The following is a 15,940-nucleotide window of genomic DNA, read 5'->3' as shown; positions in this document are numbered from 1 at the left end:
GCTAGCCCCTACAATTTAGTGAAGCTTTCAGTAATCTAGTGAGACCCTGTTTCCAAATAAAAAAGAAAAAAATTGGGTTGGGGTGTAGGTTGGACGCAGAATGCCTTTGGGTTCAATCCCCAGTACCAAAAATAAATAAACAAATAAATTTGGCTGTGGTGTAGCTCAGAGGTAGTATGCTACTGAGTTCGATTCTCAGTACTATACCCCCCAAAAAGCTGCTCAATAGGGTTTTTATTTTTATAAAAAAAAGCAATAATCTATATCCAAAATTCTTCAAAGTAATGGTGAACAGAGGCTAATTTCTACTGTTAATGCAGAATATAAAAACTCAAGAGCCAGAAGCAATAACACATACTGTAATCACAGCAAGTTAGGAGGCTCAGGCAGAAGGATCCCCAGTTAAAGGCAGCTCAGTAGGATCCTGTCTTAAAGTAAAAAAGAAGACCTGGAGATATAGGTCAGTGGTTGGCACACACCCATAATCCCAGTACCGGGAGGCTGAGACAGGAGGATTGCAGGTTTGAGGACAGCCTCAGCAACCTAGCAAAACTCTCAGCAATATAGCAAGACCCTCTTTCAAAGGAAAAAAATAAAAAGGGCTGGGAATGTAGCCCCAAGGTAGATTACCCCTGAGTTCAATCCCTGGTACCAAGGGGCGTGGGGGCTACATATATAAACAAAAAGTAAGACAGACAAATATATATTATAGGTTTCCACATACATATATAACTGTTTTCTTGAGACAGGGTTTCCCCGGGTTGGTCTCAAACTCCTAAATGAGTGATCCTGCAGCCTCAGTCTCCCAAGTAGCTGGAATTACAGGTGTGCCACAAACCCAGGTGCTTTGTGTTTTATGAGAAAGATATAAGATTATTGTTATCATCAAAGCAACATACCACAATTTCTCCAAAGCGCTGGAAGATGTTGCGAAGGTCATGGTAAGTAGTGGTTTTCTCAAGGTTGCCAATAAAGAGGGTCCTTGTTGCTTTGGGGTGGAACTCATCTATCCTTTCATCCAAAGGGCGGAATTCATTCTCACTTTCTGTTTCTGTAAGTGGGACGGGAGCAGAGTGAAAAAGAGAAGAGAGGTGTAAAGTATATTTATATATCAGGGGGAAATCTACATTAAAAATCTTCAATTTCTGAAATAATGAAATTGGATATTCAAACTGAAATATTATAAACACTTTCAGAATAGCTGTCCCTTGTTAACTCCAAAGCACAGCAGGAATACAAAGGCTAAAGAAACTTTGCCAAGAGAAAGTATGAAGTAATAGTTGGTAATGGGAATTTAATCCAGAGGCATTTGACCTTCAAGACATGTTTCCAGCAAGAGGGGCAGAGTAGCAAACACTTTTAATACCAGTACTTGGGAACTGAGACAGGAGGATCCATGTTCGAGGCCAACCTCAGCTACTTAGTGAGGCCCTCTGCAACTTAGTGAGACCCTGTTTTTTTTTTTTTTTTTTTTTTTTTTAAAGTGGTACTGAGGGTGGAACCCAGATGCTTTCTACCTCTGGACTATACTCCCAGATCTATTTTATATTTTTTAACTTGGAAACAGGGTCTCACTAAGTTGCTGGGAGCCTCACTTAAGTAGCTACGGCTGGCTTCGAACCTGTGTGAGTCTGTCTCAGCCTCCCAAGCACGGGGATTACAGGCCCACTCTAGTGAGACCCTGTTTCAAAATAAAGAAAAGAAAAAAAATCGGGCTAATAGCTGGGTGTTGTGGCACACGCTTGTGATCCCAGCATTCAGGAGGCTGAGATAGGAGGATCGTGGTTCACCAACAGCCTCAGTTACTTAGTGAGGCACTTTGCAACTCAGTGAGACCTTTTTCAAAATAAAGAATAAAAAATAGGGAAGAAGGTGTAGCTCTATAGCCATCACACCCGGCTTCAGACGTATCTTGAGGCTTATGCTCCAAAAGTAAGAATCAGAAAGGTAAAGATAAAAAAAAAAATTAGGTTGCCAATAGGAACTCTGTGCTGAATATACCTGCAACTAAGTGTTTACAGCAAATGCTTAGTGCTTGAGAGAGAGAGAGACAGACAGACAGATAGTGCGTGAGCGAGCCAGGAGGGGTGGTGCACACTTGTAATCCCAGCATTCGGGAGGCTGAGACTGGAGCATCACGGTTCGTGGACAGCCTCAGCTACTTAGTGAGGCTTTCCACAACTTAGTGAGACCCTGCTTCAAAATAAAGAATAAAAAATAGGGCAAGGGGTGTAGCTCGGAGGTCAAATGCCCCTGAGTTCCATCCCCAGACACACAGACAGACAGACAGACAGACAGACAGACACACACACACACACACACACACACACACAGAGGTAAAGATGATTTGAAATTATTAAAATATGTAGTGGCTTCATTTTTTTGTGTGTGTGGTACTGGGGGTGGAACCCAGAGGCTTTCTACCTCTGGGCTATACTCCCAGACCTATTTTGTATTTTATTTGGAAACAGGGTCTCACTAAGTTGCTGAGAGCCTCACTAAGTAGCTGAGGCTGGCTTCGAACCTGTGTGATCATCCTGTCTCAGCCTCCCAAGTACTGGGATTACAAGCGTGCGCCACCACGCCCAGCTTCTCAGACCTATTTTATATTTTTATTTGGAAACAGGGTCTCTTAAAGCCAGCAAGGTTGGCTTCAAACCTGCGTGATCCTCCAGTCTATGCCTCCCAAGCAATGGGAATTACAAGCGTGCGCCACAACGCCCGACTGTAATGGCTTCGTTTTACCAAATAGCTTGGTAAACTTTCAAAACTGGAACTTGAGTTTAGCAAAGAAAAAAACAGAAGTGTTTTCCCAGCGTCCTCTACTTAACCACCAGGACCAGTCTGTCTTCAGGAAAACAACAACAACAGAAACGCTCGTCCTGCAATTTCACGTTTGGGAGATTCCAAGGCGATGTTTAAGAATAAGTATCATCTCAGAGGCCACCAGGAATCTGTTAGCAAAGTTTCTTGAATTTTTTTTCATTTTTTATTTTTCATTTTTTTACTTTTGGTGTTGAAGGGTAAAGCCAGAGGCATTCTACCTCTGAACTGAACTTCTAGTCCTATTTATTTTCTACTTGGAAAAAGGGTCTCGCTAAGTTGCAGAAACTGGCTTTAAACCTATGCTCTTCCTGTCACCGCCCTCTCAAGTACTAGGATTACAGAAGTGGACTGCCACACTGGGTTCAAAGAGTTCCCCCCTCCCTTTTTTTTGGTAGTACTGGGGGTGGAATCCAGGGCTTTGTTTTTCCCCCCTGGGCTATACTCCCAGACCTATTTTATACTTTATTTGGAAACAGGGTCTCACTAAGTTGCTGAGAGCCTAAGTAGCTGAGGCTGACTTCAAACCTGTGCGATCCTCCTGTCTCAGCCTCCCAAGCACTAGGATTACAAGCGACCACCACGCCTGGCCAAAGAGTCCCTTTTTAAACAAACACTGGGTGATTCTGAAACTCTGACCCAAGCCATGCCTAAGACCTCTGGACTTATAAAAGGTCTTGCAGGAAGGTTCAAACTAATAAAATGTTCTCTTGAAATTTCCAGTAGGTCACACTCATACTAACTTAGTTCAGTTTCTTGGTCACTATCTTTCAAGGTCATGTAACCTATAGTAACAGATCCAATTTGTACTAGGCATATAGAAAAAAACTTGTCGCCGGGCGTGGTGGCGCACGCTTGTAATCCCCGCGCTTGGGAGGCAGAGACAGGAGGATCGCGCAGGTTCGAAGCCAGCCGCGCGCGCTGGCTTAGGAGACCCTGTTTCCAAAAATGAAAATGTAAAAAATAGGTCTGGGAGTGTAGCCCGGAGGTAGAAGGGCTTCCAGAAACCCCAGTACCACCAAAAAAAAAAAAAAAAAAAAGAAAAGAAAAAAACTTGTCTACCCAGTCCCTCAAATAATAGTAACTTGCCAGGCAGGCATGGTGGCATATTCTTGTAATCCCAGCATTTGGGAGACAGAGACAGAAGGATCATAGTTCATGGAGAGTCTCAGCTACTACTTAGCGAGGCCCTTTGCAACTCAGTGAGACCCTGTTTCAAACATAAAAAGGACCAAAAAAAAGGGCTGGGGGTGTAGCTCTGAGGCAGAATGCCCCTGGATTCCATCCTCAGTGTGGGGGGAGACAGGGACGAATAATAATCGTAACTTAAAGTTTGATTTCTAATTCAGGGTAATTCTATTGTTATTCTACTATATCTTCTAATCTCAATCAATTTAATCCTTTTGAAAAGGCTGACTAAAGAAAGCTGATTCTTTGTGTGGGTGGTACTGGGGGTGGAACTCGGGCTTTTCTACCTCCAGACTATACTCCCAGACCTATTTTTTATACTTTATTTGGAAACAGGGTCTCACTAAGTTGCTGAGAGCTTCACTAAGTAGCTGAGGCTGACTTAGAACCTGTGCGATCCTCCTGTGTCAGCCTCCCAAGCGCTGGGATTACAAGCGTGCACCACCACACCCAGCAAGAAAGCTGATTCTTAAAGTTCAACATTTCTCCATTACAGAAACAAACAAACAAAAAAATTACCCTCCCTAACCAACACAATGTATGTATGTATTTATTTAGTGGCACTGGGGATTGAACCAGGGACATCTACCTCCAAGCTACACTCCAAGCCCTATTTTTTTATTTTGAAACAGGATCTCACTAAGTTGCAGAGGGCCTCACTAAGTAGCTGAGGCTGCTGCAAATCTGCGATCCTCCCCTCTCAACCTCCCAAGTACTGGAATTACAAGCCTGTGCCACCATGCCCCACCCACAATGCTTTTTAGTCAACTGAAAAATAAATATAACCATCCTTTCAAAGACACTGGGCCAGAGGCAATTGGCATGCGTCTACAGTCCCAGCCACTTGGGAAGCTGAGCAGGACCATCATAAGTTCAAGGACAGAATGGGAAAGTCAGTGAGACTATGCCTTAAAATAAAAAAAATTAAGCTTGGTATGGTGACACACACCTGTAATCCCAGTACTGAGAGGCTGGGCAGGAGGGTCACAGGTTCAAAACCAGTCTGGAGCAACTTAGTGAGACTCTATTTCCACACAGATGAAAGTCTGCTGGGCGTGGTGGCGCATGCTTGTAATCCCAAATCCCAGCATTTGGGAGGCTGAGACTGCAGGATCATGGTTCACGGACAGCCTCAGCTACTTAGTGAGGCCCTCTGCAACTTAGTGAGACTATTTCAAAATAAAGAATAAAATATAGGGCAGGGGGTGTAGCTTGGTGGTCGAATGCCCCTGGGTGCCATCCCGAGACCCGCAAATAAATAAATAAAATAAAAATAAAAATAAAGAATAAAAAATAGGAATGGAGTAGCTCGGAGACAGAATACAGCTGGGTTCTATCCCTGGTACAGCAAAACTAAATAATAAATATTAAAAATTTTAAAAATAAAATGTGCCATACTGAGGCAGGCATGGTATAAAATAGAGCTCAGGTGTATCTTGAAGGTTGAATGTCCCTGGGTTCAATCCTCAGCACCACAAAAAAAAAAAAAAAAAAAAAAGAGAGAGAGAGAGAGACTTGAGGGTGTAGCCTAAAAAAAGAACGACCTTGGATTCAAACAGAAAAAGGGCTGAGGATATGGCTCAGTGATAGCGTATCTCTGGGTTCAATCCCCTCCACTGGAAAAAATAAATAAAAGAGAAGATAAAGCCAGGCATGGCAACACACGCTTGTAATCCCAGTACCTGAGAGACTGAGACAGGAGGATCACAGGTTCAAAGACAGCTTCAGCAACTTAGTAAGACCTAGTTTCTTTCTTCTTTCTCTCTTTCCCTCTTTCCCTCTTTCTTTCTTTCTTTCTTTCTTTCTTTCCTTCTTTCCTTCTTTCGTGTGTGTTTTACCAAGGATTGAACTCAAGGGCATTCTATCTCTGAGCTATATCTCCCAGCCCTATTTTATTCTATTTTGAAACAAGATCTCACTAAGTTGCGAGGGCCTTACTAAGTAGCTGAGGCTGGCTAGAACCTGTAACCCTCCTATCTCAGCCTTCCAGGTACTGGGATTATATGCATGTACCACCACACTTGGCGGACCCTGTTTCAAAATAAAAGATAAAAAAGGGATGGGCATGTAGCTCAGAGGTAGAATGTCCCTGGATTCAATCTTCAGCACCATAAAGAGGGGGGGAGAGAAGATATGTCAGTGAATAAAGCTAGAATAGTATCCACCTTCCAAATAATTTATTGCCCTCTCACACACTGAAATCATGCATGTAATTTGCAACTAAAACGCAGCTTCCTTGTCTCTTACCTGGCCCTATCCATGCTGTTACTTCAATTTGCATGCCAAAGAAAAGCTTCCCTTTGGATGCAGTCAACGCTTTTTCTTGGTCCTCTTGTTGCCGAAAGAAAACCAGGCCATACCTCTCTTCAGAAGCTCCATGAATCTGCACTGAGGTCACCTTTCCAAATTTCTTAAATTCATGGAAAAGGCCATCTTTAAGGCTTGTATCTAAATTCCCAAACAAAAACAGGTTATTTTTCTAATTTAATTACAACTCAATAAGAAAGCACTAAACCTTTAGCTTGATTATTTTTACCTAAGTTTTGTTAGCATTAAAATATTACCTCTTCAAGTAACTCAAAGAAGATTTTTGTGTGTGTGTGGTACTGGGGGTGGAACCCAGGGACTTTTCTACCTCCGGACTATACTCCCAGACCTATTTTATACTTTATTTGGAAACAGGGTCTCACTAAGTTGCTGAGAGCCTCACTAAGTAGCTGAGGCTGGCTTCGAACCTGTGCAATCCTCCTGTCTCAGCCTCCCAAGTGCTGGGATTACAAGCGTGCGCCACCACGCCCGGCTTAAAGAAGATATTTAAAAGATTACTGTAAAATTCTCAAAATAAATTCAGTATAAGATGATATTACTAGGTATTTATTTAGTATTAGATGACAGTGGTAGGTATTTATTGGTAAGAATGGTATTTGGTTATCTGAGAAAAAACGCCAGAAGTATTTATAAGTTGACAATAAATGGCATAAAACCAGGAATTCATTAAAAAAAAACTTAAACTAACTCAGTTTTACAGTACTTGCTAGCATTCTCAAGGCCTTGGGTTAGATCTCCAACATCACCAAAAAAATTAAAATACAAAATTAAAATAAGAAAGGAAAAGATAAGAGATTGATGAAACAAAAATGGCAAAATGTTAATAAAAGTTTTACATAATAGGGAGGAAAGCCATATTATTAGTTTCTGCAGCTGCGGGGGTGTAGCTCGGTGGAAGAGTGTGTGCTTAGCATGTAAGTGCCCTGAACTCGATCCTCCTCTCTCTGTGGGGATAACTTTAATATCTGTTAAAAATGAATCACACACCAGGGATCTTGTGCTAATTTGTCTCATTTTAAAAATAAAAGGCAGCTGGGCATGGGGCGCGCGCTTGTAATCCCAGCATTCGGGAGGCTGAGACCGGAGGATCACAGTTCGCCGACAGCCTCAGCTACTTAGGCCCTCCGCAACTCAGTGAGACCCTGTTTCAAAAATAAAGAATAAAAAACAGGGCAGGGGGTATGCCTCGGAAGTTGAATGCCCTTGGGTTCCATCCCCAGAGCCTCAAAAACTAACTAACTAAATAAATAAAATAAAAATAAAAATAAAAGGCATAGATAGCCAGGCGTAGGGGTGCACCTTTGTAATCCCAGCATTCAGGAGGCTGAGACAGAAGGATTGCGGTTCACGGACAACCTCAGCTACTTAGTGAGGTCCTTTGCAACTCAGTGAGACCCTATTTCAAAATAAAGAATAAAAAAAAAAGGGGGGGGCTGGGGTTGTGGCTCGGAGGTAGAATGCCCCCGAGTTCTATCCCCAGTACTTCAAAAAATAAATAAAAATAAATAAAAGGTACATTAAAAAGCAAGCCAGAGCCGGGCGTGGTGGCGCACGCTTGTAATCCCAGCATTCGGGAGGCTGAGACCTGGAGGATCGCGGTTCGCGGACAGCCTCAGCTACTTAGTGAGGCCCTCTGCAACTCAGTGAGACCCGGTTTCAAAATAAAGAATAAAAAATAGGGCAGGGGGTGTAGCCCGGAGATCAAATGCCCCTGGGTTCCATCCCCAGACCCGCAAAAAAAAAAAAAATAAATAAATAAATAAAAATAAAAAAGCAAGCCAATTTTATTCCCTTGTCTTTTTTAAATTTATTTATTTTGTGTGTGTGTGGTCCTGGGGATGGCACCCAGGGGCTACACCCCCCAACTAAATGTATATATTAGTGTGTGGGGGTGATACTGGGGGTGGAACCCAGGTGATTGGGGCTTTTCTACCTCCAGGCTATACTTCCAGACCTATTTTATACTTTATTTGAAAACAGGGTCTCACTAAGTTGTTGAGAGCCTAAGTAGCTGAGGCTGGCTTTGAACCAGTGTGATCCTCCTGTCTCAGCCTCCCAAGTGCTAGGATTACAAGTGTGCGCCACCACACCTCCTGTCTCTCCCTTGTTCATTTTTAAATTACCAAGTAATAAAAATTAAAACACACCAGGCATGGTGGCGCACACTTCTAATCCCTGCGCTTGGGTGGCGGAGACAGGAGGATGGCGCAGGTTCGAAGCCAGCATCTCTGGCTTAAGAGACCCTGTTTCCAAATAAAAAAACCAAAAAATAGGTCTGGGAGTGTAGACCGGAGGTAGAAGGGTTTCCAGGAACCCTAGTACCACAAAATAAATAAATAAATAAATAAATAAATAAATAAATAAATAAATAAATAAATAAATAAAACACAATTAAGCTGGTGTGATGACACACACTTGTAATCCCAGTACTTGGGAGGCTAAAACAGGAGGATCACAGTTCACAACCAGCCTCAGCTACTACTTAGTGAGACTCTTTGCAACTCAGACCCTGTTTCAAAATAAAGAATACAAAATAGGGCTGGGGGTGTAGCTCGGAGGTAGAGTGCCCCTGGGTTCCATCTCCAGTACCTTAAAAAAAAAAAAAAAGAAAGAAAAGGGCTGGGGTATATATATAGCTCAGAGGTAAATACCCCCGGGGTTTAATCCCCAGTACACACACATCCATCCCTCTCCCTCTCCCTCTCCCTCTCCTTCTCCCCCTCCCTCTCTCCCTCCCCCCTCTCTCAAACACACACACACACACACACACACACACACACACACACACAATCACACAATCACACAATCACACATCTAGCTAGGTGCAGTAACACATGCTAAAATCACAGTGATTCAGTAGACCGAGGTAGAGGTATCACAAATTTGAGGCCAGCCTTGGCAACTTAACCAGACCCTGACTCAAAATAAGACAAAAGAGGCTAAGGGTATAGTTCAGTGGTAGAGTGCTCTGGCTCAATCCCCAGAACCACAAAGGAAAAAACAACTCATCAACATTTGTGTCTCAATGTCACTATCCACAAAACCACACGTAAGCTGTATAGGCTATTTTAATAAATAGCTAAGTAGTCTTAGCTAAGAAATACTTCATTTGGTCTCTGTTGGTCTGGCTGTGTACTAACAGTTTTAACTTGTCCATAATTCAGTATACATAAGGTAAGAATAATAGTGTATATTATGTTTAAGTGGCAATTAAAAATATCAGGAGTACAGAGGAAACTACAGAACAGCTTGTAATGAGGCTCTTCCATTATTCATGGCTTTCCTCATTCAAAATCTTAATATTCTGAAATGGGTTTTCTACACTATTTTATGCCCTAAGTTATTTCATGTACACAGGACTTCAAGCCAACACAATAAATCAACCTGAAAATAGTATTTCTGTAATTTTATCATAACAAATGTCTCAATACCAAAATATTTAATCCAGAAGCATATTTATTCTTAAAAACCCATGCTTTCATTTTTATCATTTGTAGTGGTGAAGACTGAACTGAGGATATTCTTTTTTTTGGTGGTGGTGGTGGTACTGGGGATGGAACCCAGAGGCCTTCTACCTCTGGGCTATGCTCCCAGACCTATTTTATATATTTTATTTGGAAACAGGGTCTCACTAAGTTGCTGAGAGCCTCACTAAGTAGCTGAGGCTGGCTTTGAACCTGCGCGATCCTCCTGTCTCAGCCTCCCAAGCGCGGGGATTACAAGCGTGCGCCACCGCGCCCGGCCTGAACCCAGGGTATTCTACCTCAGAACTACACCAATGCTCTTTAAATCCTGTTTTTTGAAAAAGTCTTGGCAGATTGCTGAAGCTGTCCTTAATCCTGTGATTCTCTTGTCTCAGTCTCCCACACTAGAATCACATGTGTGTCCTACCATGAATGTGTGTGCGCGCGCATGTGCCAAGCATGCATGAATATAATATGCATGTGTGCACGTATGTGCATGCATATAATGTGCAGGTAATGAGTCGGGCAAAGTGGCCCATGCCTGTAATTCCATATACTCTGAAGGCTAAGGTGAGAGGACTGAAATTCAAGGCTAGCCTGGCAACTTAGTAAGAACCTGTCCTGAAATAAAATAAAATGGGCTAGGGATGTAGCTCAGAATAGTCCTGGGTTCCCTCCCCAGTCACCCTCTCATAAAAGGGCTAGTAATACATATGTAAATATGTAGATAGATAGATAGATAGATTATATGTAAATATCATCACCATGTAATCCGTATATAAAATAATCACTTGCTATTTCTCCCATGGCATTAAATACTAAGGAAACTTGTTTTCACTGCAAAGTATAAAATTCAAGCTGTTCCTCAACAGTAGCCAAGAGAAATTTATAGTCATGTGAAACTTTACCTGTAGAGCGCACTGGGAGATTCTGAACCTTGATCCCAAAACTTTTGCGAGGCTCATCTTTATCCACGGATGAAAGCAACTGGGAAGCGGGTGCTGGCACTGCTGCAGACTGAACTGACCGGGCCGGAGAGTCATCGCTTGAACTGCTGCTGGAGTCACTGCTGCACAGGGCAAACACCAAAAACAAACCACAAACACTTTCAGTGAAAAGATAAACAGAAAATGAGTAGCATATAACACTTTTTTTTAATGGCACCAGAGATTGAACCCAGAGGCATTCTGCCTTTGAGCTAAAACCCCAGCCCAATTTTATTTCTTATTTGGAAACCATATCTCACTAAGTTGCAGAGGGCTTCACTAAGCTGTTGAGGCTGGCTTCAAACCTGTGGTCCTCCTGTTTCAGTCTCCCAAGTACTGGGCTTACAAATGTGTGTAACTACACCCAACTTATAACACTCCCCTCCCTCCCCCCATTCTGGGGATAGAACCCAGGGACATTTGACCTCCAAGCTACACTCCCTGACCTATTTTTTATTCTTTTTGTTTTGTTTTGCAGGTCTGGGGATGGAACCCAGGGGCATTCGACCTCAGAGCTACATCCCCTGCCCTATTTTTTATTCTTTATTCTGAAACAGTGTCTAAGTTGCAGAGGGCCTCACTAAGTAGCTGAGGCTGTCTGCGAACTGGCGATCCTCCAGTCTCAGCCTCCCAAATGCTGGGATTACAAGCATGTGCCACCACCACGCCCAGCTCGGGTCTCACTGATTTGCAAGGGAGCCTCACTAAGTAGCTGAGGCTGTCCTCGAACCTCAATCTTCCTATCTCACTCTCTCTAATGCTGGGATTACAAGCGTATGCCACCATAACCAGCTAGTATGGAAATTCTAAAAAACGTTTAGACCTAGCTGGGTGTGGTGACACACGCTTGTAATCCCAGAATTTGGGAGGCTGAGACTGAAGGATTGCGGTTCGCGGACAGCCTCAACTACTTAGTGTAGCCCTTTGCAACTCAGTGAGACCCGGTTTCAAAATAAAGAATAAAAAATAGGGCTGGGGGCTGGGCGTGGTGGCACACACTTATAATTCCCACGCTTGGAAGGCGGAGACAGGAGGGTCGCGCAGGTTCGAAGCCAGCCTCGCTGGCTTAAAAGACCCTGTTTCCAAATAAAAATATAAAAAATAGGTGTCTGGGAGTGTAGCCCAGAGGTAGAAGGGTTTCCAGGAACCTCAGTACCACCAAAAAATTAAAAATTAAAAAATAATAGGGCTGAGGGTGTAGCTCGAAGTTAGAATGTGCCTGGGTTCCATCTCCAGTACCACCCCCCCCCAAAATCGTTACTAGCGGCATTCTACCTCAGATCTATACCCTCAACCACCCTTTTTATTTTTTATTTTGAATCAGGGTTTCACTAAATTACTGAGGTTGATTGGCCTTGAGCCTGTGATCCTCCTGTCTCAGCCTCCTAAGCACTGGGATTACAGGCAAGGCCACCACTGTGGGCTTAATATGTCTAAACTTTTTGTATGTTTGGTACTAGAGATGAGATCCAGGGGCATTCTACCTCTGAGTTGCACCTCCAGCCCATTTTATTCTTTATTTTGAAACAGGTCTCAGTAAGTCACAGAGGGGATCTCACTACATTGCTGAGTCTGGTCACAAACTTGCAATCCTCCTGTCTCAGCCTCCCAAAAACAAGGATTACAAGCATGAGCCATCATGCCTGGCTAACAGGTCTAATCCCAGGGCTTGGGAGGCTAAAACAGCAGGATCACACAGGTTCGAAGCCAGCCTTAGCAACTTAGTGAGACCCTGTTTCCAAATAAAATATAAAGTCCGGGAGCATAGCCTAGAGGTAGAAAAGCCCCTGGGTTCCACCCCCAGTACCACAAAAATAAATAAATAAATAAATAAATAATAGAAATAAATAAATAATAGAAAGAAATCAAGAATAAAGCCAGGCATGGTGGCACACGCTTATAATCCCAGCATTCGGGAGGCTAAAACAGGAGGATCACGGTTCTTGGCCAAACTCAGCTACTTAGAGAGGCCCTTTGCAACTCAGTGATGCCCTGTTTCAAAATAAATTTTAAAAAACAGGGCTTGGGGTGTAGCTCAGAGGTAGAATGCCCCTGGGTTCCATCCTCAGTACGGAAAAAAAAAAAAATCAAGAATAGAATGTATCTACAAAGTCTAAAAGAGGAATATACTTAAGTTTCTATGCATAAGAACTATGAGAAACACAAAATTCTCTTTTCAGGACTGGATGGACGCACAAGACTAACAGTTTTAAGTTCTTTTATGGCATTCTCAAATAGATTGATTTAAAAAAAACGATTTACAGATGCTACTGTCTTTAAAATTTGCTTCATACTTTAAGCACACTAACTAAAGTAAATGGCCAATGGTAGTTTTTGTCATCTGCACCAAGACTACAAATCTCATATTCAGGACAATCACTAATTCATCCAGACAAGAAAGTTCAAGCCTAGGTTAAGAAAAATTTGTTCAGCATTTGGGAGGCTGAAACAGCAGGATCATGGTACATGGACAGCCTCAGATTCTTAGTGAGGCTCTTTGCAACTCAGTGAGACCCTGTTTCAAAATAAAGAATAAAAAATAGGGCTGGGGGTGTAGCTCAGAGGTAGAATACTCTGGGTTCTCCATCTTCAGACACACACACACACACACTAAAAATTGTTAATGTCTTTTTCAACAACAACAAAAAATGTATTATACTTTTAAAAATAAAACTAAATATATAAGCTAGAAAACTAAGAATCAGAGCCGGGTATGGTGGCACACGTTTGTAATCCCAGCGCTTGGGAGGCTGAGACAGGAGGATTATGCAGGTTCAAAGCCAGCCTCAGCTACTTAGTGAGACCCTATTTATACAAATGAAATATAAAATAAAATAGGTCTGGGAGCATAGCCCGGAGGTAGAAAAGCCCCTGGGTTCCACCTTCAGTACCACCCCTCCCAAAAAAAAGAAAAAACTCAGAATCAATACAGCATTTTTATTTACCTCTCACATACTACAGCAAAACTTAAAAATTTAGTGAAATTATTATTAACAGAAGTTTCACTTTCTAGTCAGGCATAGGGATACGTGCTCATAATCCCAGTACTTGGGTGGCTGAGATAGCAGGATCACAAGTTTGAGCATAGCTTTGGCAACTGGGTGAGGCCCTCAGAAACTTAATGAAACCCCGTTTCAAAACAAACAGGACTAGGGATATATCTGAGGTAGAAAGCCAGAATTCAATTCAAAGATACACAGAAAGAGAAAGAAAGAAAGAAAGAAAGAAAGAAAGAAAGAAAGAAAGAAAGAAAGAAAGAAGGAGGAGGAAAGAAAGAAAGGAAAAAAGAAAGAAATTTCTCTTTATTCTACAGTTTGAAATGTAAGGAGATAAAGCTATGTCAGTAAGGGCCAAAAGGAGAAAGCTCAGTCATAAATTAAACTAGTACAGATATAAGTCCTGAGATTGTGGGCCCAGGGTATAGCTCAGTTACCAAGTGCATGCTTAAAATTGACAGACCACACGCTTTCAATTTACCAGAATGAGGGTTCAAGTCCCAGCACCCCCCCACACACAAACTACCAATGTTACATACACTCAATTCCTTAGCAACCGCGAGTAAAGTAGTTAATGTGGGCAAGAGCAGAATCCTGGCGACTGAAACGTGTGGCAGCAAATATGTCCTACATCGTCTCTAATATACACGTGAAGAGGATGATGAGCAAAGAATGGCAATAATGGTTTATAATGAAGCAAAATAAGAACAAATGTCACCACACTCTTGGTAATTCCCTACTACTCCCCCAATTCTAAAACAAAATGCAGAATTTAACTGTCTGAATCATCTGCTGACTCATTTGAAATGGAAACAAGAACAGGAAACAGGTTTTAAAATAAATTATGAAATGGCAAAATGATACCTTCTTAGTTTAACTTTGAAATGCTAACCTAGACTACAATGCATCCCTACAATGGAGTATATTAAATACACTAAGGACGCCAAGACCCGAGTGAAAACAAGGCGACAAATTTGGATTCTCAAATGCTTTTCAATCCTACCAAACTGGCAGAAATCCCCAAAGCCCAGAATACGTCAATTTTAATTTTAAAAAAATGATGTTAATGCTAAAGAATCACAACAGTTCATCAAAAACAGATTATACAGTATTTAGTTGTTACTTCTTCTTTTTCTGTACTAAGCATTGAACAGTGGGCATTCTATCTCCAAACTACATCCTCAGCCCTTTGTATTTTTTATGTTGAAACAGGGTCTCAGTAAGTTGCTGAGGGTCTTGCTAAATTGCTGCGGCTGGCCTCAAACCAGCAAGCCTCCTCTCTAGGTCTCCCCAATACTGGAATTACCGGCATGCATCAATGCATTCATCTTAGTTTTTTGTTGTTTTGTTTTATTTTGTTTTGTTTGCTACTGGGGACAGTATTCAATGGCCTTCTACACCCAAGTTCCACCCCCAGCCCTACTTTATTTTTATTTTGAAACAGGGTCTCTCTAGGTTGCTGGGAGTCTCACTACTAGACTGTGATCCTCCTGTCTCAGTACTGGGATTACAAGCATGTGCCACCAACTCCCAGCTAGATTCAGCCTTTTTTTTTTTTTTTTTTTTTTTTTTTTTTGGTGGTACTTGGGGTGGAATTCAGGGGCTTTCTACCTCCAGGCTACCTATTTTATAATTTATTTGAAAACAGGGTCTCACTAAGTTGCTGAGAGCCTAAGTAGCTGAGGGTGGTTTCGAACCTGTGTGATCCTCCTGTCTCAGCCTCCCAAGCGCTGGGATTATAAGTGTGCACCACCACATCTGGCTTTCATCTTAGTTTTTTCCTAAAAGCCAAAAATATCCCAATCTACATTGGACTTAGATTACAATTTAAAATATCTTAAAGGGACAGGAGGATTTCACATTAATGACCAACCTCAGCAATTTTAGTGAGGTCCTCAGCAACTTAGTGAGACCTTGTTTCAAAAAAAAAAAATACACACACACACGCGCGCGCGCACACACACACTTAAATAATAGGGCTGAGTATGTAGCTCAGAAGTAGAATATGCCTGGTTTAAATCCCTAGTACCAAAAAAAGGAGGACAGGCGGGCGGGAGGGAGGCTGGCTGGCTCACTGAGTTAACACCTCTGCTTCAGCCTCCCAAGGACTAGGATTATAGTTCTGTGCCACCACACAGGCCTGGACAAAGAACAA

General features: G+C 42.2%; 1 protein-coding gene across 2 annotated transcripts in view; it reads right to left on the bottom strand.

Moving 5' to 3' along the window:
- SPEN (spen family transcriptional repressor) overlaps positions 1 to 15,940 on the bottom strand; it is a gene marked incomplete at both ends in the record, with an annotated part of 83,993 nt that overhangs the window by 25,956 nt on the left and 42,097 nt on the right. Inside the window, 3 exons of one of the 2 annotated variants that reach the window (XM_080692274.1) lie at positions 900 to 1,051; positions 6,259 to 6,459; positions 10,712 to 10,908. In XM_080692274.1, the coding sequence (XP_080548400.1) occupies positions 900 to 1,051; positions 6,259 to 6,459; positions 10,712 to 10,908 (550 nt within the window). The remainder of the gene's footprint in view (positions 1 to 899; positions 1,052 to 6,258; positions 6,460 to 10,711; positions 10,909 to 15,940) is intronic. The other variant, XM_080692275.1, reaches the window with a different exon arrangement.

The sequence above is a fragment of the Muscardinus avellanarius genome (assembly GCF_963383645.1).
Source record: "Muscardinus avellanarius genome assembly, chromosome: 3".
NCBI classification, from domain to species: domain Eukaryota; kingdom Metazoa; phylum Chordata; class Mammalia; order Rodentia; family Gliridae; genus Muscardinus; species Muscardinus avellanarius.
Note: the sequence above shows the minus strand (reverse complement) of the source record. Positions and strands in the feature narration are given on the sequence as shown.